The 25550-nt window shown below is 42.5% G+C and overlaps 1 protein-coding gene across 5 annotated transcripts in view; it reads left to right on the top strand.

Annotated features, from left to right (window-relative positions):
• The window catches only part of IDE (insulin degrading enzyme), a 123919-nt gene that overhangs the window by 3422 nt on the left and 94947 nt on the right, over positions 1–25550 (top strand). For 2 of the 5 annotated variants that reach the window (XM_032608289.1, XM_032608288.1), the window contains exon 1: positions 10947–11202. The exons of 1 other annotated variant lie outside the window; for it this stretch is intronic. Coding sequence is in view for 2 of the 4 variants with exons in the window: in XM_032608290.1 (XP_032464181.1) it covers positions 11105–11202 (98 nt within the window). In the remaining 2 variants the exon portion in view is untranslated. Of the gene's footprint in view, positions 1–10922; positions 11203–25550 lie in introns of those variants that run through there. 2 more of the 5 variants (XM_032608290.1, XM_032608285.1) reach the window with 2 other exon arrangements.

The following is a 25550-nucleotide window of genomic DNA, read 5'->3' as shown; positions in this document are numbered from 1 at the left end:
ACCTAATTTTTTCATGTGGTCGGTGCACCTGCATCCCATTTTCATCATACCCTTATTGAGTTGCTTATTACAAGCCAGGCATTGTAGAAATAGGCTGAATTATAGTTCCTGCCCTCGAGACTAGACTAAATCTAACGGAGATGGCCAGGGTCTTATGGAAATTTGTAAGAGTTTTGTTCCACTAGGCAGGTGGCTGTCATTGATAAGTTATTTTACACTCTCTGTGGAGCTCAAACTACTCAGGTGAGTCAACACTTCTCTCTTGAAAGTTCGCCCATGTTTAGAAATTATTTTTAATACTCTAGGAATAGTTAACCTAAATTCTACCAGTGCCATATCATTGGCCATGTGTTTGACCTGGCATTCTCTCTTTCAAGAGTATGTATATATCTTGTATAAATTATTTTAAATTGAATTTTATTTTTCTTGAATTAAAACGTGGACATCATTTTGAAAGTTAAATAGTTTCTAAAGGGCTTATGAAAACAACAACAAAAAAGCTATTTCCCTGCTTTATCTCACCCCAATCCCTCCAGACTGCCACTCCAGAAACAACTACTTTCAACTTAGCTACTTTTCTAGCATTTACACATTTTCATTTTTGTAAAGAATTTGTATGTACTGTTACCTTTTGATTAATTAATTTTAGACTTCATTTATTGACTTCCTCTTATGGAAGATGAGGATTTAGTTCTCAAACTTCACTATCCCCTCTGCTTTCCCTTCTGCATACCCCCAATATTACAATTTTTGTTAAATCAAAGACCTGTATTTAGGTTATATGCCTACTCATAGCTGAGCATTTCAATCTAGTGAGATTATGTTTCCTTTACTTTTTGTCTATTCTAAAATTAATAACTGCCCAGTTTTGTATGATTCGTTTTCCTTATTTTCCTAATTCTTCCTATAGCCCCTCAGTAAAACTTTCCACCAATTCAATCACAACAGAAATCTATCAGTTTCAAGTTGTTTGTAATTGAACTGCTTACTCTCTAGGCCTGTACCAGCTGCCATCCTAGGGTTTCCCTTGGCTTGTTTTTGGTTTTTTCCTATTTATTTATTTATTGGCCATGCTGTGTGGCATGCAGGATCTTGGAATTCCCTTTGCCAGTTTCCTGGGTTGGAGATCATGTTTTCTGGATCTCATCTGTGTATTCTTTCTTGCTTTACTCCCTTATTTACTCATGTAGCTTCCTGAGAAACAGTGCAGAGGAAATAAATTTCTTGAGAACTTGCTTCTCTGAAAATGTTTTTATTCTACTCTGACTCTTGATTGCTAGGTAGGTTATACATAGAGTCCAGATTCTAAGTATTTTTACTTCAGATTTTTTTTTGAGAGGTGTATCAGTTTCCTATGACTGCTGTAACAAATCACAGCAAACTTGGTGGTTTAGAACAAAAGAAATTTATTCTTTCACAGTTCTGGAGGCTAGAAGTCTGAAATCGATTTTACTGGATCAAAATCAAGGTGTCAGGGACCTCCCTGGTGGTGCAGTGGTTAAGAATCCTCCTGCCAATGCAGGGGACACAGACTCGAGCCCTGGTCTGGGAAGATCCCACAGGACGTGGAGCAACTAAGCCTGTGTGCCACAACGACTGAGCCTGCCCTCTAGAGCCCGTGAGCCACAACTACTGAGCCCACATGCCACAAGTACTGAAGCCCCAGCGTGCCTAGAGCCCATGCTCCACAACAAGAGAAGCCACCGCAATGAGAAGCCTGTGCACCACAACGAAGAGTAGCCCCCTCTCGCCACAACCAGAGAAAACCCGCGGGCAGCGACAAAGACCCAACACAGCCAAAAATAAATTAATTTTTTAAAAAAGAACATTCTTAAAAAAAAAAATCAAGGTGTCAGCAGGGCCAGGCTCCCTCTTGAGGCTCTAGGGGAGAATCGGTTCCATGTGCCTTCCAGCCTTCTGGGGGCTGCTAGCATTCCTTTGCTTGTGGCACATCACTCCAATCTACCTCCATGCTTTCACTTCTGTGTCAAATCTCCTTCTGTCTCTCTCTTATAAGGATACATGTGATTACATTTAGGGCCTACCTGGGTCATCCGGAATACTCCCCTCCATCTAAAGATCCTTAATTTAATCACATCTGCAAAGTCCATTTTTGTTTCATAAGGTAACAGTCAAAAGGATTAGGATATAAATAACTTTGGGGGGACTGTTATTCAGCCTACCACAGGAAGGATATCATAAAAATACCTTATTTATTTTGATGCTGTTCTGTTAAATGCCTTAATGTTGATAAGGAACCTGAATTTATACTCTAACAGATTTTTTTTTTAAGAGCTTTGGTTAGCTGATTAAACAAGCCAATACAAATATCCCAAATAAGATTAAATGTAGCAGACTTCCCTGGTGGCACAGTGGATAAGAATCCGCCTGCCAATGCAGGGGACACGGGTTTGAGCCCTGGTCCGGGAGGATCCCACATGCCGCGGAGCACCTAAGCCCGTGTGCCACAACTACTGAGCCTGCGCTCTAGAGCCTGCGAGCCACAACTACTGAGCCCGCGCGCCTAGAGCCGGTGCTCCGCAACAAGAAAAGCCACCACAATGAGAAGCCCATGCACTGCAACGAAGAGTAGCTCCCACTCTCCGCAACTAGAGAAGCCCGCGAGCAGCAACGAAGACCCAACACAGCCATAAATAAATAAATAAATAAATGTATTTTTTAAAAAAAGGATTAAATGTAGCTAGGGACTACCCTGGCAGTCCAGTGGTTAAGACTCTGCACTTCCACTTCCACCGGTTTGATCCCTGGCCAGGGAACTAAGATTCTGCATGCCGTGCCGTGCAGCCAAAAAACAAATTTTTTTTTAATGTAGCTTTACTGTGTTCTCTATCAAAAGTAGATTTCTCTTTCTGTGAGCTGTTATACGGGACCCTCTAGCTGTCAGTGGTTTTATTGTATAGCCCGTTTATATCCATCACAAACACAATTATACAATATTTGTATAATTGTCTGGGTTGTGTAACTTGATATAGATACTTGTGTGAAGTCATAAAACATGGCTAGAGTAGGAGATAGTGATTATTCATTAATTACACTCTCATTAATCACTTCAGAAATAACTGAACTTTGGGCTTTGAAAAACTCACTGATTGAGCTTCCCTGGTGGCGCAGTGGTTGAGAGTACACCTGCCGATGCAGGGGACATGGGGTCGTGCCCCGGTCCAGGAAGATCCCACATGCCGCGGAGCGGCTGGGCCCGTGAGCCATGGCCGCTGAGCCTGCGCGTCCGGAGCCTGTGCTCCGCAACGGGAGAGGCCACAACAGTGAGAGGCCCGTGTACCGCAAAAAAACTCACTGATTAAAATAATCAGTATTTGTTCTATAATCAGTATTTAGTCTACAATCAATAATTGTTCCACAAATACTTTTAAAATCTCAGTGTGGAGATACCACCTCACATATGCTAGGATGGCTATATTTTTTTAGAAATGGATAATAACTAGTGTAAGGATGTGGAGAAATTGGAATCCACACACATTGCTGGTGGGAATGCAAAATGGTGCACACTTTGCAAAACAGTATTGCAGTTCCTCAAAAGTTTAAACAGAGAGTTACCACATGACCCAGGAAACCCACTTCTAGGTATACACTCAATAGAAATGGAAACAAATGTCCACATAAAAACTGTACACAAATATTCAATTGCAGCATTATTCATAATAGGAAAAAAAGTGGAAACAACCCACATGACCATCAACTGATTAATGGATGCTTTAAAAATGTGGTATATCTAAGAAATGGACCACTTACTATTCTACAGTAAAAAGGAATAAAGTATTGATACATGCTACAACATGGATAAACCTTGAAAAGATTATGCTAAGTGAGAGAAGCCAGACACAAAAGATGACATTGTATAATTCCATTTGTATAAAATGTTCAGAGGACTTCCCTGGTGGTCTAGTGGCTAAGACTCCACGTTCCCGGCGCAGGGGGCTTGGGTTCAATCCCTGGTCAGGGAATTAGACCCCACATGCGGCAGCTAAGACCTGACGTGGCCAAATAAATAAATAATTTTAATTAAAAAAAAAGTGTTCAAAATAAGAAAATTCGTAAAGACAGAAAGTAGATTAGTGGTTACCAGGGTCTGAGGGAGGGTGGCATTGGGGTGTTGGTGATTGCTGATTGTGTTTCTTTTAGGGGTGATTAAAATATTCTGAAATTAGTGGTGATGGTTGCACAACCTTGTTAATATACTAGAAACCACTAAATTGTACACTTTTAAATGGCAAATGTTATGGTAAGTGAATTATATCTCAGTAAAAAAATTCTTCAGTGTGATTTTTGGTATTTGAAACAGAAGTACTTCTGCATCTTCTCTCTACAGTGATTAATTTTTAAACACAGAAAGTGTTTCTGGCAAAAAATATGACTCTAGACACAGACCTTACACCCTTCACAAAAATTAACTCATAGTGGATCACAGATGTAGATCGATTTTTGTTTGTTTGTTTTTGTTTCATTTTTTGTTTTTTTGGCCACACCATGCAGCGTGTGGAATCCTAGTTCCCCAACCAGGGATCGAACGTGTGCCCGTGGCAGTGAAAGTGGGAGTCTTAACCACTGGACTGCCAGGGAATTCCCTGTAGATCGATTTTTATTTTTAATCTTTTTAAAAAAATTAAAAAAAAAAATGTTTGGCTGCGTTGGGTCTTTGTTTCTGCACGCAGGTTTTTCTCTAGTCGCGGCGAGCAGGGGCTACTCTTCGTTGTGGTGCGCGGGCCTCTCATTGCAGTGGCCTCTCTTGTTGTGGAGCACGGGCTCTAGGCGCCCGGGCTTCAGTAGTTGTGGCTCACGGGCTCTAGAGTGCAGTCTCAGTAGTTGTGGCGCACGGCTTAGTTGCTCGGCAGCACGTGGGATCTTCCCAGACCAGGGCTTGAACCCGTGTCCCCGTCATTGGCAGGCAGATTCTTATCCACTGTGCCACCAGGGAAGCCCTGTAGATCGATTTTTGATCCGTGGTTGGTTGAATCCAAGGATGTGGAACCTGCTAATATGGAGGACCACCTACACTATACCAAGTTATATAAGGGACTTGAGCATCTGCAGATTTTGGTATCCACGAGAGTCCTGGAACCAATGCCTGTGGGTACCGACGGACCACTGAATATACCCAAAGAGACTGAAAACTTATGTCCACACAAAAACCTGCCTGTGGACATTTATAGCAGCTTTATTCATAATTGCCAAAACTTAAAAGCTGCCAAGATACCCTTTTAGTAAGTGATATATCCAAAGAATTGAATATTGTTCAGCCATGAAAAGCAATGAGCTATCAAGCCATGAAAACACATGGAGGAAACTTAAATGTGTATTACTAAAAGAAAGAAGCCAATCTGAAAAAGCTTCATACTGAATAATTCCAACTATATGACATTCTGGAAAAGGCAAAACTATGGAGACAGTAAAAAGAGCAGTGGTTGCCAGGAGTTAGAGGGGAAGTAGGGATGAATAGGCAGAGCACAGGATTTTTAGGGCAGTGAAAATACTATGTATTATACTATAATGATGGATACATGTCATTATATATTTGTCCAAACCCGTAGAATATACAACATCAAGAGTGAACTCTAGGGGCTTCCCTGGTGGCGCAGTGGTTGAGAGTCCGCCTGCCGATGCAGGGGACGCGGGTTCGTGCCCCGGACCGGGAAGATCCCACATGCCGCGGAGCGGCTGGGCCCGTGAGCCATGGCCGCTGGGCCTGCGCGTCCGGAGCCTGTGCCCCGCAACGGGAGAGGCCACAACAGTGAGAGGCCCCCATACCGCAAAAAAAAAAAAAAAAAAAAAAAAAAAAAGAGTGAACTCTAATGTAAACTATGCACTTTGGGTAGTAGTGATGTTTCAGTGTGGGTTCATCAATTGTAGGAAATGTACCTCTCTTGTGGAGGATGTTGATAGTAGGGCAGGCCATGCGAGTGCAGGGCCGGGGAGTGTATGGGCTATCTCGGAAACTTTCTCTCGCTTTTCCTGTGAACATAAAACTGGTCTTAAAAAAAATAGTCTTTAAAACCTTGGGAAAAAAAAGTGCTTCTGTTCATTTCAGAGCTTTATTTTTACCTTCACAATAAAGAAAAGCATTTTAAATAGGCATCCTACTAACCTAGTGCAGAATTATTGAAATATACATCTGTGTTTTGTTCTCACTGTATTTCCTTCCAAGCAGGAAGCTAGGTCTTTTCGAAGAATAATTTAAGGATGGCAGGCGTTTGCTACTATCTTGGACCTTCTATGTGAAACCTGTTGGAAGTTATTAGTAATCTGGAGAACTTAGTGTTTTCTATAAACCACCAACTCACCAACATTTGATTTTCCATAGTAATTAGTTTATACCTATGATTATTACTATAATTTTTATGTCCTTAAATTTTACCCTAAAAACTATTATAGCAGATACGATTTTGCAACCACAATCTTGGGTGGTGTAAGAAATATCACATTACTTTATTTTATTTAAATGATATTAAAGGTGACCCTGAGTTCCTCTTCCACCTGGAAACTTCAACCTTGATTACTATTGCAGATCCCCCCCCCCTCCACAACTCACACTCTGGGATGTACAAAGGTCCAGGGGTTTCACACAGAGAAAAACACGTGGGAAGAGCCCTCCAGACTTTGATTTATATCAGTTACTTCTGATGTACCTTTTGTGCAACCGCATATAGCCCCTGAAGAGTGGGAACTCTCCTGCTTTTGTGCCACCATTAGGACAAGGGCATTGCTGCCCCAGAACTTTGAAGACAGTGTTTTCTAGGTTCTGCTCCTGCTGAGAAGTCCATAGCCATTCTGACTCCCAGTCATTTGTTTGTGGCCTCTTTTTTTTTTTTTCTCTCTCTCTCTGGAACCTTAAATAATCTTCTCTTTCCCTTCAATGTGCTGAAACTCTGCAATAATCTGACTTGGTGCGCATCTATTTTCACCCACTGAGCTGACATTTGATGAATCCTTTCACTCTGGCAACTCATTTCCTTCAGTTCTGGAAAATAATTTTGAAGTATCCATTGAATATTTCTACTGGTTTCCTTTTTTTTTTTTCTGTTCTTTCTTAAACTCATATATATATATGTATATATAATAGATTGCCACTACCTAGTGATTACTATTAATATTTTGATGTATTTCTTTCCAATGTTTATGTTTTTAATAATTGAAATCATAGTTAAATATGTAGTTTCACAACCTGAATTTTTATTTAACGTAACTTAAACATTCTTCCAAGCACTAAAAAACTGTTCATGGGGCTTCCATGGTGGCGCAGTGGTTGAGAGTCCGCCTGCCGATGCAGGGGACATGGGTTCGTGCCCCGGTCCGGGAAGATCCCACATGCCGCGGAGCGGCTGGGCCCGTGAGCCATGGCCGCTGAACCTGCGTGTCCGGAGCCTGTGCTCCGCAACGGGAGAGGCCACAACAGTGAGAGGCCCGCGTACCGCAAATAAAAAAAAAAAAAGTTGCTGTGAACAGCCACTAACATAACCCCCAAATTGATATTTAATATCATCAAAATTCTAGTCAGTGTTCTTACTTTCCTAATTGTCTCATAAACATCTCTTTCCCACAATGGTTTGTTCAAATCAGGATTTAAACAAGAACCAAGCATTTCATTTGGTTAATGTCTCTTTTCTTGCTTTGCTTTTTTTTTAATGGTATGCGGGCCTCTCACTGTTGTGGCCTCTCCAGTTGCGGAGCACAGGCTCAGCGGCCATGGTTCACGGGCCCAGCCGCTCTGCGGCATGTGGGATCTTCCCGGACCGGGGCACAAGCCCGTGTCCCCTGCATAGGCAGGCGGACTCTCAACCACTGCGCCACCAGGGAAGCCCTCTTGCTTTGCATTTTTTTTTTTTTTTGTGGTATGCGGGCCTCTCACTGTTGTGGCCTCTCCCTTTGCGGAGCACAGGCTCCGGATGCGCAGGCTCAGCGGCCATGGTTCACGGGCCCAGCCGCTCCGCGGCATGTGGGATCTTCCCAGACCGGGACACGAACCCGCGTCTCCTGCATCAGCAGGCGGACTCTCAACCACTGCGCCACCAGGGAAGCCCTTGCTTTGCATTTTTGAAGACAATCTGTTTTTGAAGATTTTATTGAAGTATTGTAAAAAGAAAGGTATATAAATCATAAGCTCAATTTTCAAAAACTGAACATACCCATGTAAAACAAGCTCCCTGCATTCTCTTTCAGTCACTGCAGACCCCAGAGTACTCGCTAACCTGACTTCTAATACTATAGATTAGTTTGGTCTGGTTTCAATAGGGCTTGAAAGAGCATGGACGCATATAGTATATACTCTTTTGGGTCTGGCTTCTTTCATCACGTTTGTGAGATCCATTCATATTGTCCAGTGTAATTTTTGCATGCCCATTTTCATCACTGTATAGTATTCCATTGTGTGACTATTCCCCAGTTTACTTTTCCTGTGCATTTTACTCTTGATGGCATTTGAACTGTTTCCAGTTTGGGACTATTAATAATTATGCTGCTATGAACATTCTAGTGCATGTATTTTTGTGGATGTGTGTTCACATTTCTGAGTATACAGCTAAAGGTGGAATTGCTGGGTCATAACATATGCATGTGTGCAGCTTTAGTAGATACTACTAAATAGTTTTCCATGGCCTATTTGTCTGCCCTCATGCCATTAACATATTATCTCAATTACTATAGCTTAATAGTAACTTTTAATATTTGGTGGTGGGAATTTACTGGCAGTCTAGTGGTTAGGACTCTGTGCTCTCACTGACGAGGGCATGGGTTCAATCCCTGGTCAGGGAACTAAGATCCCACAAGCCTCGTGGTGTGGCAAAAAAGAAAGAAGAAAAAAGAAAAAAAAATTGGTAGCGTAAGTGTTTCTGATTCTGCTTCAAGATTGGCTTGGGTCTTCCTGGCCCTTTGCATTTTCATTCAAATTTTATAACAGCTTGTCATAGCTTGACAATTCTAAGTCCCTTTTAATCCATAGGCTTCTCCTTCCTCTTTTTTATTTTGCAATTTATTTGTCAAAGTAATAGAGTCATTTGTTGTGTAATGTTCCAAACATTCTAAACTTTGCTGATTGTATCCTTATGGTGTAAGTTAACACATTTGTCCCCTGTATTTCCTATAAATGGTAGTTACATCTAGAGGCTTAATAAGATTCAGCAAACATGCACTTGACAAGCATTGCCTAAGCATTGTGCTTGCTGCCAGATGATACACAAAAATGATAAAGACATCATTCCTAATCTACTGCTTCTTACCCATATGGAAGGTTAAGAGTCAAATAAATGCCTTTAGAGAGTGGCGGCTCAGATCAGAGTGTTACTTCCAATGGGGTATGTGAGGAATGGAATTGAAGGAAAGTTTTGTAAAGGCAATGCCTTTTCAATAGGGCTTGAAAGAGCACTGACAAGTTAGTATTGTTGTAAGCATCAATTAGCTGTGACAGCTGTGTGAATTGGAGTTGGTGGATGGCAGGTGTAGAGGCTAGAAAGGTGGGGTGAGTAACGGCCCCCCAAAAGATATGTCTATGTCCTAAACCCAGTAGCCTGTAAGTGTTACATTATTTGGAAAAAGTGTCTTTGCAGATGTAATTAAGTTAAGGATGAGATGAGATCATCCTGGATTACCTGATTGTGCCCTAAATCCAATGACAAATGTCCTAATAAGAGACAAAAGAAGAAGAAAGACACAGAAGAGAAGGCAATGTAAAGACAGAGGCAGACATTGGAGTGATATGGCCTCAAGCCACGGAAGCTGAAAGAGGCAAAGAACGGATTATCTCCTAAGATCTTCTGCAGGGAGTGCAGCCCTGCCAACATCTTGATTTGGACTTCTGGCAGCCAGGATGTGAGAGAATAAATTTCTGTTGTTTTAAGCCACTAAATTTGTGGTAATTTGTTATGGCAACCACAGGAAACTAATACAGATGGGCTGGAACTAGAAAGTAACATTGTGAAATTTTACCTTACACTGCACTAGGAGTGCTTCCTTCTCTCTGCTATCTCAGTTTTCATCCATCCAACGTTTGCCTTTAGCAGAAACTGGTAAAAAAGATGCCCGAGTACTCTTTGATGAAGCAACCACTTGATTAAGGAATCCTCCTGAATTCCCATTTGAAGCTATAATAGGATTCAGAACACTGTCTTCGGCCGTAGTCTCCGGTATGCCACATCAAGAACCTAAAAGGACTTAAGCTAGAGAGTTGCTGACCCTAATTTCGCTTTTCTTTAAAGACCCCTGTAAAATAACGTAACGGAAAGTCAGATTCATAACAACTATTAAATTATTTTCGGGTGCAAAACAGCAGAAAGCCATCGGGAGGAAAAAAGTCTTGTCTTACGAATAGTGACTGAAGTACACTAACAATAGTAGTAGTACTACATATAAATGTTTTTTAAAAATATATAGTAGTAGTACAGAGCGGTAGTTTCTATTCTAGATTTGTAAACCCCCGAAAGCCTTGTTTTGCTGTGGCCTGTCCCATCTCCACCTTGCTCTTTGAAGGGCTGCTAGTTTCCCAGGATGGAAACTCCTCCCAGGGTCCCGGCCTCCATCTGGGGGGGCCCTCGAGTCTAACTTCTTCCCGGTCCCCTACCCCGCGGTCCACGTCCCCACCGCGCTCTAGAGGGAGCCCGCGGGCCGCGCGCCCGCCGCCGACTGGTTTTGTGCGAGGTCGCCTAGTTCGCAGACCTTGTTCCAACACCTGCACTGCCGGGGCCGACAGCCAATGAGGGCGCCTCCGCAAACGTGGTCCCTTGTGTCCTCACAGTATTCGTGAGCCCCTTGACCCCTGCTAACACAGAGCCAGATACACATCGCCACCCTCACGCGTGCGCCTGGCGTGAGCCGGCCGGGCCCCTCCCCGCCCCGGGAAGCCTGATGGCTGGGTTCCCACAGCTCCCTGGCCAGACTCCGTACCGCCCGCTAGCTCCGGCCCTGGCCGCCCTCCGTCCCCGCCCTGTCGGGCTCCAGGCAAAACCCGGGGAGGCGGCCGCTCGGAGGCTCCCGGGAGGCGGCGCGGCGCGGCGCGGCGGACTGAGCATGCGCAGTGAGCAAGGCCGGCTCCGGCGCAAGAAGGAAGCTTTCGCTGTGGTCCCGGCGGCTGCGCTGGGGTATGCGGTACCGGCTAACGTGGCTGCTGCACCCCGCGCTGTCCAGCACCTTCCGCTCGGTCCTCGGCGCCCGCCTGTCCCCTCCGGAGCGCCTCTGTGGGTAAGCCGAGCGGAGCGCCTGGGCCCTCGGGGCCCTTGGGTCACGGTGGTTTGGAGCTCGGGTTGCAAAGTGGTGATTCAGCACTTAAAGCCGCCGCCCCTCACGCCGCCTGTCCCGCCGGCCTGGGGCCCGGACTGCCGCACTGAGGCCGCACGGGGCCCGGAAGGGCTGCTCGCGGGGCGGGAGCTAGGGCCCTTGCCCGGAGAGGAGGGTGTCCCTCGGGCGGTGAGGGCGGACGGAGGCTGTGACCCGGGGTCAGCGGTCGTGTGTCACAAGTGCGGGGGGCGCGGGGCGCGGGCGCGGACAGTCACCCCGGCCCGCTGCCGGGAGCCGCGCAGGGCCGCGCCACTCTGGGGAGAGTCTTCCTGTGAGTGACTGGGAAGCCGAGGCGGACTGTCCTTTGCTATGGGGTAAAGGATCCGAGTCCAGGGAGACTGCTTCTCACCTTCCTCTCAGCTCCGCTTTTTCTTCTGCGGACTGAGTTTCCACTCCTCTATGGAAATGCCAGCCTTGGGAAGTGTAAAAGTTTGCCTGCCTCCGCCTTAGCGAGTAGCTGAATATTGGCTTTACTGTGGGAGGGAATTTGGTTGGGAGCCGAAAGATACCCTGGGATCCTTCACCGCAGCTCCCTTGTTTTACACCTGAGACAACCGAGGCCCAGGAGAGATTGTGGCGGAAACCAGGATTGGGACGCAGGTTTTTGCCATCCGGTGGCGTGCTCTCTCCACTTGGCTGCTCTGTGTGTACTAGAAAATTTCAGCGTTGTAGCGAACGCTGAATACCCTTTACTGTGAATAAAGAGGAATTGGCAAAGATGGGCAGTATTGTCTTGCCCTACTTAGGTACATTATTTGAACTCTTCGTCTGGTTTAACAAATATCTGGGACCTAATAAGTGCAGGGTACAGTGATGACCCTCTGTGTAATATGGTCTGCCTTCATAATGGCTGGAGCGGATTGAGATGCCACGAGAGCATAGCCAACTGAGAGGGTCAGAAGCTGCGCGGGATGTGTTTTAGGAGCATGGTGCGGGACAAAGATAGAGGAGGGGGTCTGGGCTGACCTTTGAAGGAAAGGCAGAAGGTGGGTGTAATCCTACCTAGGTGTACAGGTTAGCCTGTCTGTGTTGGGAGGACGGTGAGCAGATTAGTCGGAGCCTTAGAGAATTTCCTTGGGGGAATTAGGAAGAAACAAGTCCTGTGTTATAAAAGTAGGATAATGCTAGCTTGACCTTTGGATTTTAGTTGGGCTTTTTCTGGTTAATAATTGGTAGGGAGCCATTAGGAGTTTTTGAGGTGGGAAGTGATCTAATGAAACTGGTTGTTTAGGAAATTAGTTTGGTAGCTGTGTGCAGGATTGTAAGAGAGTGGAGAGGCCTGAGGCAGAGAAACTGGTTGGGCCTTAGTCTTTACTGCCTGAACTAGGATAGTAGTAATGGTACTAAAGGAGGCCTAATGCAAATGAAGAATCTGTGGAACTTCTTTTCCCTCTTGTTTCCTACTACACCCCAGAATCCACTACAACATGCAAAAAGATCCCTGAGTTTAGAAAGGGAAGTGGAGGTGCTGAGCATAGGCGGGGTACCTCCCTGGGCCTCCTTCATATCAGAACACTTTTTAAAATTGTTGCTAATAGGCTGTGTTTCACTCCACCTTATCTCCAGTGTACAGAATTTGTGACTTTAAAGAAAGCATCAATTTTAAGTTTTATACAACTAAAAGGTTTATATGTTCAACTTACAATTCACTTTTCTCTATGGTTTTCTGCCACTGTTCTTCACTTTCATTGATGAAGTCCAGGGCATGGGTTGAACAACCAGAGCTTCAAAATATGGTGGTTCTCAGAGAGGGAAATTCGAGACTCAAAGCGTAATAAATGAGATCAACCATTTAGAAAGCTCTACACTAAAAATTAGTGGCTGAGGCTAGTAAGGAAAATGCAGGTCCAATCAAAGGGATCAGGGTGTAGTTTTAGGAAGGAACACACTAACCCCGGAAGTTACCATATATTCCGATCTTAAGGAAGGTACTCAATCCTACTCTACATAGTAGGAAGAATGCGTTAACTGAGATGGTTACATAGCTACTTACTGGAAGAGCTGGGATTTAACCTGTGTCTGTCTGGTGCCAGAGCCTGAGCTCTTACCTGTTATTTTATACTGCCTTTGCCAGTGTTTGGGCATTCGTTTCCTGTTCTAACCTCTTGAGAAAGGAGTGGTCTTACAGCATTTGTATAAGATCAGTTCATTTAAAAAGCAGCCTCATTGTTCTCTGTTCAGCCATATTGGATAAGCGGGAGCTCTGCAGAATCATCTGAACCTAGGGGAACCTGGAGGTAATAGCCCAGTTCCTGGCAACCACTTGAAACACCTGAGCATCAGTCATCTCACTTTGCAGGTAGCTCTACTTTGCATTTCTCTGTTCTACAGGCTTAAGAAACGGTGGTTGGCTGGGTGGGCTACCTATTAAGATTCAGGCTTTTAAACCACTTTTAACCAGAACAATGTCTTTTAACAATTTAAAAGGACCGGATGCCCTTGAATATCTTTAGCGTTAGCCACACACATAAAAAGTTACATTCTGCCTATCTGCCTTAAAGGTTAGAGTTGGGCACGGTCTCATTAGGGAGTAATGTGGGGAGCAGAAGTTCAGTGTATGTTTCCTTGAGAATGGGTTTCCTTTCCGTTTTCCTGTTGGTATTTTAGATCTCCTAAACAGGTACCAAAGGCTCAGCCTACCTTTCAGCCAGGGTGAGAAGGCTAAACTCTCTTTCCATAGGGTTAGATCCTCTAAGGTATGTTGGGTTCTGAAGGCTCGGGTAGGGTCTTCCTAACTGGCTTGTCTTCAGTCTGCCCTCACTCTTCTGTCTGTTCATTCAGCCTTACTTGAATGTCTGTTCTGTAGTGATCACTCACTGTGCTCATTGCTGTGGGGGATGCAAAGACAGTCAGTTATAAATTCTGTCCTCAAGGAGCATTCAGTCATGTAGTGACTCGTCCATTCCTTCACCTCTGACCTTTCACTGAACATCTCCATTTTTGTGTTCTGTTCCTTCTTTCAATTTATTTTGAAAAGCAACTCAGTATTATTTTCACAGTACTCTTTTTCTAAAAATTAGTAGATCATGTTTTCCTCTTTTCTTTTTTTTAAAAAAATATTTATTTATTTGGCTCCACCAGGTCTTCATTGAGGCATGCAGGACCTTTAGTTGCGGCACACATGTGGGATCTAGTTCCCTGACCAGGAATGGAACCCAGGACCCCTGCATTGGGACTGTGGAGTCTTAGCCACTGGACCACCAGGGAAGTCCCCACAGTACTCTTCTTTTAAAATGGTACTGGGCCTCGCTGGTGGCACAGTGGTTAAGAATCCGCCTGCTAATGCAGTGGACACGGGTTTGAGCCCTGGTCCGGGAAGATCCCACATGCCACGGAGCAACTAAGACCATGCGCCACAACTACTGAGCCTGCACTCTAGAGCCCATGAGCCACAACTACTGAGCCCGCGTGCCACAACTAATGAAGCCCGTGCGCCTAGAGCCCGTGCTCCGTGACAAGAGAAGCCACCACAATGAGAAGCCCGCACACCACAATGAAGAGTAGCCCCCACTCACTGCAATTAGAGAAAGCCCACACACAGCAATGAAGACCCAATGCAGCCATAAATAAATAGATAACATAAATTTAAAAATAAATAAAATAAAATGGTACTTATAAAATTCTTATAGAGTTAAAAGATATAAAAGCTTTTATTCTTCCCAAAGAACTGTATACTTTCTCTTTGCCCATTAAAAGTATGTAACTAAAAAAAAAAGAAAGAAAGAAAAAAGTAGGACTCACAGGCTGATCCCTGAGGGGAAGATATCACACTGCTTGACATATTTATCCCATGAATGAATTAATGGTCTTCCTTCAACACTGGTTTTCTCTGTTTAATTTCCTAGTTTTGCATATGTTGGTGTTATCATTTTCTCAGTTTAGCTTGAAAATTGGAGTAATCTATGAATCTCTCTTTTCCCTTCACTGCCTGTTCCCAATACCAAACTCCCTTCAATCTTTCATCTTAAAGTTTCTTGGAGTAAACTTGATTATCCATCAGGATCCTAGTTCAGGCCATAATAAATCTTCCCTGACATCTCACATCTTCAGGTTTCATAACTGATTTTTCCAGCCTCCTATTTTCCTATTAGTTGATGCTTATCACTGCTGTTGTCTTGTTTAGACACCATCAGTGGTTACGCACTATTTCAAGATCAAGTCCAAACTTCTTGACCCAGCATTTAAGCATCTCATAAGCTGGTCTTAGCCCAACTTTTCAACCTAACTTCATTCTTCTCTGGTCAGACTCACTAATTTACTGATTCTTGTACATGACCTGTTGATTCCCATTCTAGAATGCCTTTCCCTCTTTTCTTTATATGACTCAACCTGTCCTTTCTAGACCTTATACAGGCCACACAGTTATCTTTCCTTTTTCTGAACTTAATGATTTTAAGATATTTTGAAATACCCATTTTACATTTAACCATATACTGCCTCATAATTTTTTACTCTTTTAATTATTTAATATTATACATGCCAGAGTGTATAGGACAACGAAGAATAACAAAATGAACACCTGTGTACCCACCATCTAGTTTAGGAAATTTCTGGTAACTTTGAAGCCCTTTGTGCTCACCATCCCCTGAAGAGATGATGAATTTGGATATAAATTCCCTTGATTTTTCTTTATTGCTTTATCAATCTTAATGTATTCCTAAACAGTACATTGTTTAGTTTTGTCTGTTGTTGACCTTTATGGAAAATTTTCTTCTCTGAGTTACTATTTTTCATTTAACAGTGTTTTTGAGATTCATTCACATAGATGTATGTGTTCACTGTTGAAAGACAATCTTATGTGAAAATGTCACTAATTATTTTTTTATTCTGTTGTTAATGGAGATTTGAGGGTTTTTTTTTTTCCTATCACAAATAATCCATGTGGTAGGCTTGCCCCAGTACCCAATCTTCTCTACCTACACTCACCAGGGTTCTCATCCAATCACATGTATGTGTTTCGTCCAAATTGTAGCCACTTACCACATGTGCTTATTTAACTGTAAATTAACTAAAATTAACGATTCAGTTCCTCAGTCACCCTGTCCACATTTCAAGTCATATGTGGCTTGTGGCTGCCAAATGGGGCAGTGCAGATATAGAATATACCCGTCATCACAGAAGTTTTATGAAACTGGCTTGATCTGTATTTGGGCAATTCCCAAATGTGTATCGGTAGTCAGAACCTCTCCCCTGAATTTCAGATTTAAGTAATAAACTTCTACTCAACATTTTCCTTTGTATGTCTGATATACATCCTTTTTTTTTGCACATTTTTTGGGTCTTCGTTGCTGGGCACGAGCTTTCTTTAGCGACAAGTGGGGGCTCCCCTTCGTCGTGGAGCACAGGCTCTCGGTGTGCAGGCTTCAATAGCTGTGGCACTCGGGCTTTAGTAGTGTGGCACACGGGCTTAGTTGCTCTGTGGCATGTGGGATCTTCCCGGACCAGGGTTTGAACCCATGTCCCCTTCATTGGCAGGCGGATTCTCAGCCACTTCGCCACCAGGGAAGCCCCTGATATACATCTTAAACTGATCATGTCCAAAACCTGTCACCAAATCTTCTACCTCAAAACCTGCTCCTGCCACCGTCTTCTCCCTTATCTCAGGTAGTAACATCTCTGCTCTTCCACTTGTTTAGGCTAACAACTTGGAATCATCCTTAACTCCTTTATTGTTCTCATAGCCCTCATCCAGTCAGCATATACATCCAGATTCAGACTCTTCTCACTGCCACCACCCTGGTTCTAATCACCCTTTTACCCAGATTACTATAATAGCCTCTTAACCAGTTTCCTCGCTTCTGCACCTGCCACTCTACATATAACCTGCTCTTGTCACCACTGGCAACATGATCTTTTTGAAATCCAAGTCATACATCTTTGTAGGGAATATAGAAAACCTTGCAGTTGATCCCCATTTTGTTCAGACTTAAAGTCCTTATAACGGTTAAGAGGACCCTGTGGCGTCTGGCCTTGCATTACCTCTCTGATTTTGTTTCCAAAATGCTCTCACCTCATCCAGTTGCACTGGTCTTGCTTGAGTCGCTCTTGCTCAGATTATTTGCACTGTTGTCCCTCTGCTCAGAATGCTCTTCCAGCAGTGAGATCAGGGAGGGCTTCACAGAGAATATGGTAGGCAAATGCCTTTGAAGGGAGTATAAAATTTGGGTCAACAGAGAAGGGGAAGAGAAAGAATATTTTAGATAGAAGGGATGGTATTAGCAAAGGCTTAGATGTGTATATTGTTCAATTCACAGTATAATCAAGGCACAGTGAGATTGTATCGTAAAGGAAATAGCCTCAGATACCTTTTGAGTAGTAGTGACATGTAAGCTGTGATTGTGGACAATTAATCTGGCTATTTTTGGAAGCACAGTTGAAATGCAGTCAGAGATCGACAGAGGATAAAGTAGTAGTGCAAATAACAAGGAAAGGAGAATGTCTGCAGAAGATATGTGTGAAAGAAGATTCAGCAGCTTTGACTGGGTATGGGGGGAGCTGGAGGAATCAGAGGCCTAAGGACTTGGGCCTGCGTGACTTTGAAATTAGCTAGGAGGGACCAGCAGGGTAGAGAAGGCTGTTGTGGGGAGATTCAGCTGCAGGCAGTGGGAAGAAGTCCAGGCAGGTGAGATGTCGGTGCTGCCTGTTGGGTGGCTGGTGTTCTAAAGGCATACCAAGAGAACAGGTTGGTCAGGTGCAGCGGTAGAGCACAGCAGTGCAGTCAGGTTGGCACTTCAAGAGCTGGCTCTATTGGGAAGTTGGATAACTCGAGGCCCCTCAGGACAGTGGACCAGACTGAGCAGTCCTTAAACATCCAGGAAGAGAACCAAAATGATGATCCAGTTTGTGGATTGGTAGCTCAGGGAAGAGTTCAATTAAAAAATCATGATGGGACTTCCCGGTGGCGCAGCGGTTAACAATCCGCCTGCCAATGCAGGGGACACGGGTTTGAGCCCTGGTCCGGGAAGATCCCACATGCCGCAGAGCAGCTAAGCCCGTGTGCCACAACTACTGAGCCTGCGCTCTAGGTTCAGCAGGCCACAAGTATTGAGCCCATGTGCCACAACTACTGAAGCCCACATGCCTAGAGCCCGTGCTCTGCAACAAGAGAAGCCACCGCAGTGAGAAGCCCACGCACTGAAATGAAGAGTAGCCCCTGCTTGCCATGACTAGAGAAAGCACTTGCGCAGCTTTCGAAGACCCAACGTAGCCAAAAATAAATAAAATAAAACAAATAAATTTATTTTTTAAAAAAATCATCATGATCCTTTGCCCAGTGTTACAGGCTACTTTATTTTAGGACATGTAGAGTTATATTTGGGGGCAGGAGCTCTGAAGGAGCAAGGGTCCCTGTAATGGTATCCCTGGCACCTAGCACAGTGTCTGGCACATAGTAGGAGTCCATTATTTGTTGGATGAATTTGACGGGGACACAGGCTCCTGGAAGTAGGAAGCCCTAACCATAAACATAATTCAGTTTTTGCTTACAGTTTGCCATTTCCATTCTCCTAATGTCAGTGTAGCCAGTAATTAGTATTTGTGTGTGTGTCTCTTATAAAGAAATTAGAGGTGGTAGTGTATTTCCAAGATTTCTTGCAGGTCTGAGTTATTCGTAGGAACTACGTTGGTTTGAAAAGGGATAGGACATAAGGGACAGGACAGTGGGGTGGAAAAAGGCTCTACATATTGTACAAAGACTCAGTTCAACTGGATTCTGGTCCTGGTCTGCCATGAGCTTGGCCGCGTGGTTGTGGGTGCTGGACCAGATCATCTTTCAAGTTCCTCCCAACTCCATGAATCTGAGACCTTATATTTTTAAAAGCTCTAATCTCTGTTAGAACCTCAGAAGGGATTTTGCCTTGCTCTCTTGCTGTACTTTGGCTCTGAGAATAGGCAGTTTCTCATCATCAGTTGGAGTCATGATGCTAGTATAATTGAGTTGCTGGCAGTAGAGATTGTATAATTGTTTTATGAAGTGATATATAATAAAGAATATTCCTTTGACAGCTCATGTGATACATATCAATGTTTGTAATCGGTGCTTTTTAATAGTTTTAATTTTTTAAATAGCTGTATAGTTGCCTTTGTAGTATAGCAACAAAGTCTCACTCAAGATCAGTTTATGAGGAAGATAATACTGCTTATTATGGAGCTTTTTGCCTCAAGGGATCCAAGTTCACTTGCAGTAGTAACTGGATAAAAAATATCCAGCAATTCAGTGACTAGCATAATGGGCCCTGCAACTCATTTGTTTTTGTTTTTGTTTTCTTCTATTAAATACAAAAAAAATGGCTTGTGGGGCAAACCTAATGTGTAATTGAGATTCTTAAGGAATGAGATTCTGAATTCAGTACTTGCACTGGTGATTTATTTTCTGAAGAACACATGACCTACTACATATATGCTAAAAGTCAAACATTCTGCCTTTTTTTTGTGTGTGTGGTACACGGGCCTCTACACTGTGTGGCCTCTCCCGTTGTGGAGCAAAGGCTCCGGACGCGCAGGCTCAGCGGCCATGGCTCCGCGGCATGTGGGATCTTCCCGGACCGGGGCACGAACCCGTGTGCCCTGCATCGGCAGGCGGACTCTCAACCACTGCGCCACCAGGGAAGCCCAACATTCTGCCTTTTAAGGGAAAACTTAAATGAGTCTATTTAATACATGGCTGGTTTTAAAAATTAATTTTTATATTTACCAAAGTAATACAGGCAGAGTTTTAAGAGTTAAATAGTACTAAAAGGTTTACAGCAAAAACAGCAGTTCCCTGCTCCCAGAGGCAACCACATTCAACTTTTTTTGTGGGGAGGGGGCTGCACTGCGCTGTATGCAGGGATCTTAGTTCCCCAACCAGGGATGGAACCTGCGTCCCCTGCAGTGGAAGGGCAGAGTCTTAACCACTGGACCGCCAAGGAAGTCCCCACATTCAACTCTTTAAGCTATTTATTTTGAAATTTATTTTAATATTTCCAAATAATATGCTAATACTGTTATTCCTTGATTTCTTAATTTTAGGTATTATCTGTTGATTTGTTTTTACGGTAATAAAGATTTAATTCTCTTCCCTTATCCTTCCTTCTTGCTCCATCTTACCAAACTAGTTATATCACAGATTTTGGATATAGCAGTCTTCAGTATTTATATTATTATGCCTTTGCAAATATTATTCACTGCCAGGCTAAGTAGTGTAATCTGATGACATTCTTTTTCTTGTTCATATTTTTGTTTTTGCCTTTTGTCATTTTCTGTTTACTTATTTCTGCTTCTTCCCAGTTGCTTCCATAGCCACTTAGTACAATTTCTCACATGACCAAACTTATTAAATGATCTATTGATTCCATATTTTTTCCTTGGAGACTTTCCCTCCAGACACTTTCCCCTGAGCTGCAGTCTGAACTAGTTTTGCTCCAGGCCTGCTGTAAAGTGGTTGCCTGGAATTTCCCTTTGTTTCTCTCCTATAATGAATTTCCTGAATCTCATATTTTGTTCTATCTTGGTTTGCTTCTTCATTCAAAAGATATATGGTATATTTGAAACATGTATTCCAGTAACTTCTTGAGAAAGAGAGCACATGGGAGATAACTTTTTAAAGGTCTTCTAATGATTTCCTAAACAGAAAAGTGTAGATTTGGGTTTTTGTATGAATCTACATATTTGTAAAATAAATCTACAAAATTGAGAAAGATGATCTGAATGGCTTCCACTCTTCCATCCAGCTCTAGAGTTGTAGGATTCTAAATACTTGAGAATTAAATGATTTTGCAGATCATTTTAGCAAATGGTTAAAGCAACAAATTTTTGAAGAGACCCTTTGCAGAACTTTGACAAAAAAATGGACATATAGCTTTTCTTTTTCTCCCCTTTCTTTTGATTGTTCTTTGTGTATTTCCATTTTATTTTTTTTCTTGCAGTTTTATTGAGATCTAATTGGCATACAGCATGGTGTAAGTCTTAGGTGTACAACATAATGATTTGACTTACATACATCCTGAAATGATTACTACGGTACGTTTACTGAACATCCATCATCTATATAGATACAAAATTAAAGAAATAGAAAAAAATATTTTTCCTCGTGATGTGAACTCTTGGATTTACTCTCTTAACAACTTTCATATATAGCATAGAACAGTGTTAATTATATTTATCATGTTGTACATTACATTCCCGGTACTTATTTATCTCATAACTGGAAGTTTGTACCTTTTGACTGCCTTCATCCAATTCTCCCTTCCCCTATCCCTCCACCTCTGGTAACCACAAATCTGACCTCTTTTCCTAGGAGTTTTGTTTTTTTTTTAAATATTTTATTTATTTATTTGGCTGCGCCGGGTCTTTAGTTGCAGTATGAGGGGTCTTTGTTGCCGCATGCGGGATCTTTAGTTGCAGTATGTGGAATCTTTGGTTGTGGCATGCGGGATCTAGTTCCCTAACCAGGGATTGAAGCTGGGCCCCCTGTGTTGGGAGTGAGGAGTCTTAACCACTGGACCACCAGGGGATCCCTGTTTGTTCTTGAAGTATAATTTACCTATAACACTATGTTAGTTCCTGTTACACAATATAGCAATTTGATATTTCTGTACATTTCAAAATGATCACCATGATAAGTTTAGTTACCATCTCTCATCATACAAAGATATTACATAATTATTGAATATATTCCCCACACTGTATATTTTATACCCATCACTCATTTATTTTGTAACTGGGAGTTTGTACTTCTTAATCTCCCTCACCTATTTCTCTCCTCCCCAGCCCCCTCCCCTCTGGCAACCACCTGTTTGTTCTCTGTATCTGTTTGTTTGTTTGTTCATTTGTTCTGTTTGTTAGATTCCACATACAAGTGAAATCATACAGTATTTGTCTCTCTGACTTATTTCACTTAACCTAATACCCTCTAGGTCCATCCATGTTGTTGCAAATGACAAGATTCCATTCTTTTTTATGGTTGAGTAATATTCCATTGTTTGATATATATATATATATATATATATACACACACACACACACACACACACACATAGACACACACACATACACACATGTATCTCTCACATCTTTATTCATCTATTGCTGTGCACTTGGATTATTTTATAACTTGGCTATTGTAAATCATGCTACGATGAAATGATATATCTGATAAGGGGTTAATATCCAAAATATACAAAGAACTCATACAACTCAACATGAAAATAAACAACCCAATCAAAAAATGGGCAGAGAGGGACTTCCCTGGCAGTCCAGTGGTTAAGACTTCGCCGTCCAGTGCAAGGGGTGTGGGTTCAATCCCTGGTTGGGGAGCTAAGATCCCACATGCCTCGGGGCCAAAAAACCAAAACATAAAAGAGAAGCAATATTGTAACAAATTCAATAAAAAGTTTAAAAATGGTCTACATCAAAAAAAAATCTAAAAGAAAAAAATGGGCAGAGAATCTAATAGATATTTTTTCCAAAGAAGACATAAAGATGGCCAACAGGCACATGAAAAGATGCTCATCACTAATCGTCAGGGAAATAAATCAAAACCACAATGAGATCTCACCTCACATCTGTCAGGATGGCTATTATCAAAAAGACAACAAAGAAGTGTTAGGATGTGGAGAAAAGAGAACCCTTGTGCACTATTGGTGGGGATGTAAATTGGTGCAGCCACTGTGGAAAACAGTATGAAGGTTCCTCAAAATATTGAAAATAGAACTACCATATGATCCAGCAATTCCACTTCTGGGTATGTATCTGAAGAAAATGAAAACATTAATTCAAAAAGATATATGGAGTCCTGTGATCATTGCAGCATTATTTACAATAGCCAAGATGTGGAAGTAACCTAAGTGCCCATCAGTAAATGAGTGGATAAAGATGATGTGGTGTACACACACACAAAGACACACACACACACACATACACACAAAATGTAGTATTACTCAGCCATAAAAAAGAATGAAATCCTTTGTTTTTAATTGAACTTAAAAGATTTGTTTTTATGGAGCAAGTGCATTTGAGATTTTGCTTTTCAAACAAGAAGAAATGAAAACAAACATTAGCTTTCTTTTTTCCTTCTTTATTTGGTTGGTGAAAGTTTTCCCACCTTCCTTTCTTCCCTAGGGCTACTCGGTGGTTTTTGTGTGCTCTGCTGATGGCTAATACATTATTACCCTTATGTTTCCTTCTAAGAGTTTTATTGTTTTAGCTCTTACATTTAGGCCTTTGATCTGTTTTGAGTTAATTTTTGTGTATGGTGTAAGGTAGGAGTCCAGCTTCATCTTTTTGCCTGTGGATGCCTGATTGTCCCAGCACCATTTGTTGGAAAGACTATTCTTTCCCCCATTGAATTGTTTTGGTATCCTTGTCAGAAATCAGTTGATTGTAAGGGTGAGGGTTTCAATCTATTCTATTAATATGTAAGTCTGTCCTTATCCAGACCACACTACTTTGATTACTATAGCTTTATTGTAAGTTTTGAAGTCAGGATGTGTGAGTCCTCCATCTTCATTCTTATTTTTCAAGATTGTTTTGACAATCCTGGGTCCCTTGCATTTCCATACAAATTTTAGGACGAGCTTGTCAATATCTGCAAAGAAGCAACCAGATGGGATTTTGATCTCTGTGGGGAGTATTGCTATCTTAAAGATATTAAATCTTCTAATCCATGAATATGGAGTTCTTTCCATTTATTTAGATCTGCTTTAATTACTTACAACAGCGTTTTGCAGTTTGCACTGTATATGTTTTCTACTTCCTTGTTAAATTTATTTCTGTTTCATTTTTTGATGCTATTGTAAATGGACTTGTTTTCTTATTGCAATTTTAGTTTGTACATTGCTATTATAGAGAAGTACAGTTGATTTTTTGTTTTCTATATACAGGATTATGTCTTCTGTGAAAAGAGCTGGTTTTACTTCTTCCTTTCCAATTTGGATTCCTTTTATTTCATTTTCTTTCCTAATTGGCCTGGCTAGAACCTTCAAGTACAGTGTTGAATAGAAATGTCAAGAGTGGACATCCTTGTCTTGTTCTTGATCTTAGGGTGAAAACAGTCTTTCACCTTTAATTATGTTGCCAGCTGTGGCTCTTTCATAGATACCCTTTATCAGGTTGAGGAAGTTCCCTTCTGTTCCTAGTTTTTTGACTTCATTATGAATAGGTATGAAGAAATGTATTTTGGGTTTCCCTGGTGGCACAGCGGTTAAGAATTCGCCTGCCAATGTAGGGGACATGGGTTCGAGCCCTGGTCCGGGAAGATCCCACATGCCGTGGAGCAGCTAAGCCCCTGTGCCACAACTATTGAGCCTGTGCTCTAGAGCCCGCACGCCACAGCTACTGAAGCCTGCGCATCTAGAGCACGTGTGCTGCAACAAGAGAAGCCACTGCAATAAGCCTGCGCGCCACAAGGAAGAGTAGTCTCCGCTCACCGCAACTAGAGGGAAAGCCCGCGCACAGCAATGAAGGCCCAATGCAGCTAAAAATAAATTAATTAATTAAAAAAAGAGATGTAGGGCTTCCCTGGTGGCGCAGTGGTTAAGAGTCTACCTGCCGATGCAGGGGTCACAGGTTCGTGCCCCGGTTTGGGAAGATCCCACATGCTGCGGAGCGGCTGGGCCTGTGAGCCATGGCCGCTGAGCCTGTGTGTCCGGAGCCTGTGCTCCCCAGCGGGAGAGGCCACAACAGTGAGAGGCCCGCGTACCGCAAAAAAAAAAAAAGATGTATTTTAAAAACAGCCTCATACTTGGCATTGAAAATATTGCAAATATATTAAACAGAGTTTTTTCTTTAACCATTTGACAGTAAGCTGCCAATTTGATGCCCTGTCACTCCCTAATTCTTTAGTGTGATTTCCTGTAAACAAGGACATTCTCCTATATAACCGCAATATGATCGTTAAAATCAGAAAATTAACATTGATTCATTACTGCCATTTAAATCTCAGGTCCCATTCAAATGTCACCAGTTGTCCAGTTTTATCCTTTACTGAAGGATACCTAATGAAAGGATTCATTTCAGAATTAGCGTCATCTTTAGTTGTCGTGTCTCTTTAGTCTCTTCAGAAGGGAAGTTCCACAGCCAAAGCATTTCATGACCTTGACTCTTTTAGAATTTACAGACTGGTTACTTTTAGAATGTCCCTAATTTGGTTTTTTTCTGATTATTCCTCATGATCAAATGCAGGTTACCCAGCTTTGGCAGAAATATCACAAAATCGATGCAGTGTATGTTTTCATTGCATCCTATCAGTTGACACTCAGTTTTGTCCTTTATTG

Source organism: Phocoena sinus, chromosome 16, assembly GCF_008692025.1.
Source record: "Phocoena sinus isolate mPhoSin1 chromosome 16, mPhoSin1.pri, whole genome shotgun sequence".
In the NCBI taxonomy this organism is placed as follows: domain Eukaryota; kingdom Metazoa; phylum Chordata; class Mammalia; order Artiodactyla; family Phocoenidae; genus Phocoena; species Phocoena sinus.
Note: the sequence above shows the minus strand (reverse complement) of the source record. Positions and strands in the feature narration are given on the sequence as shown.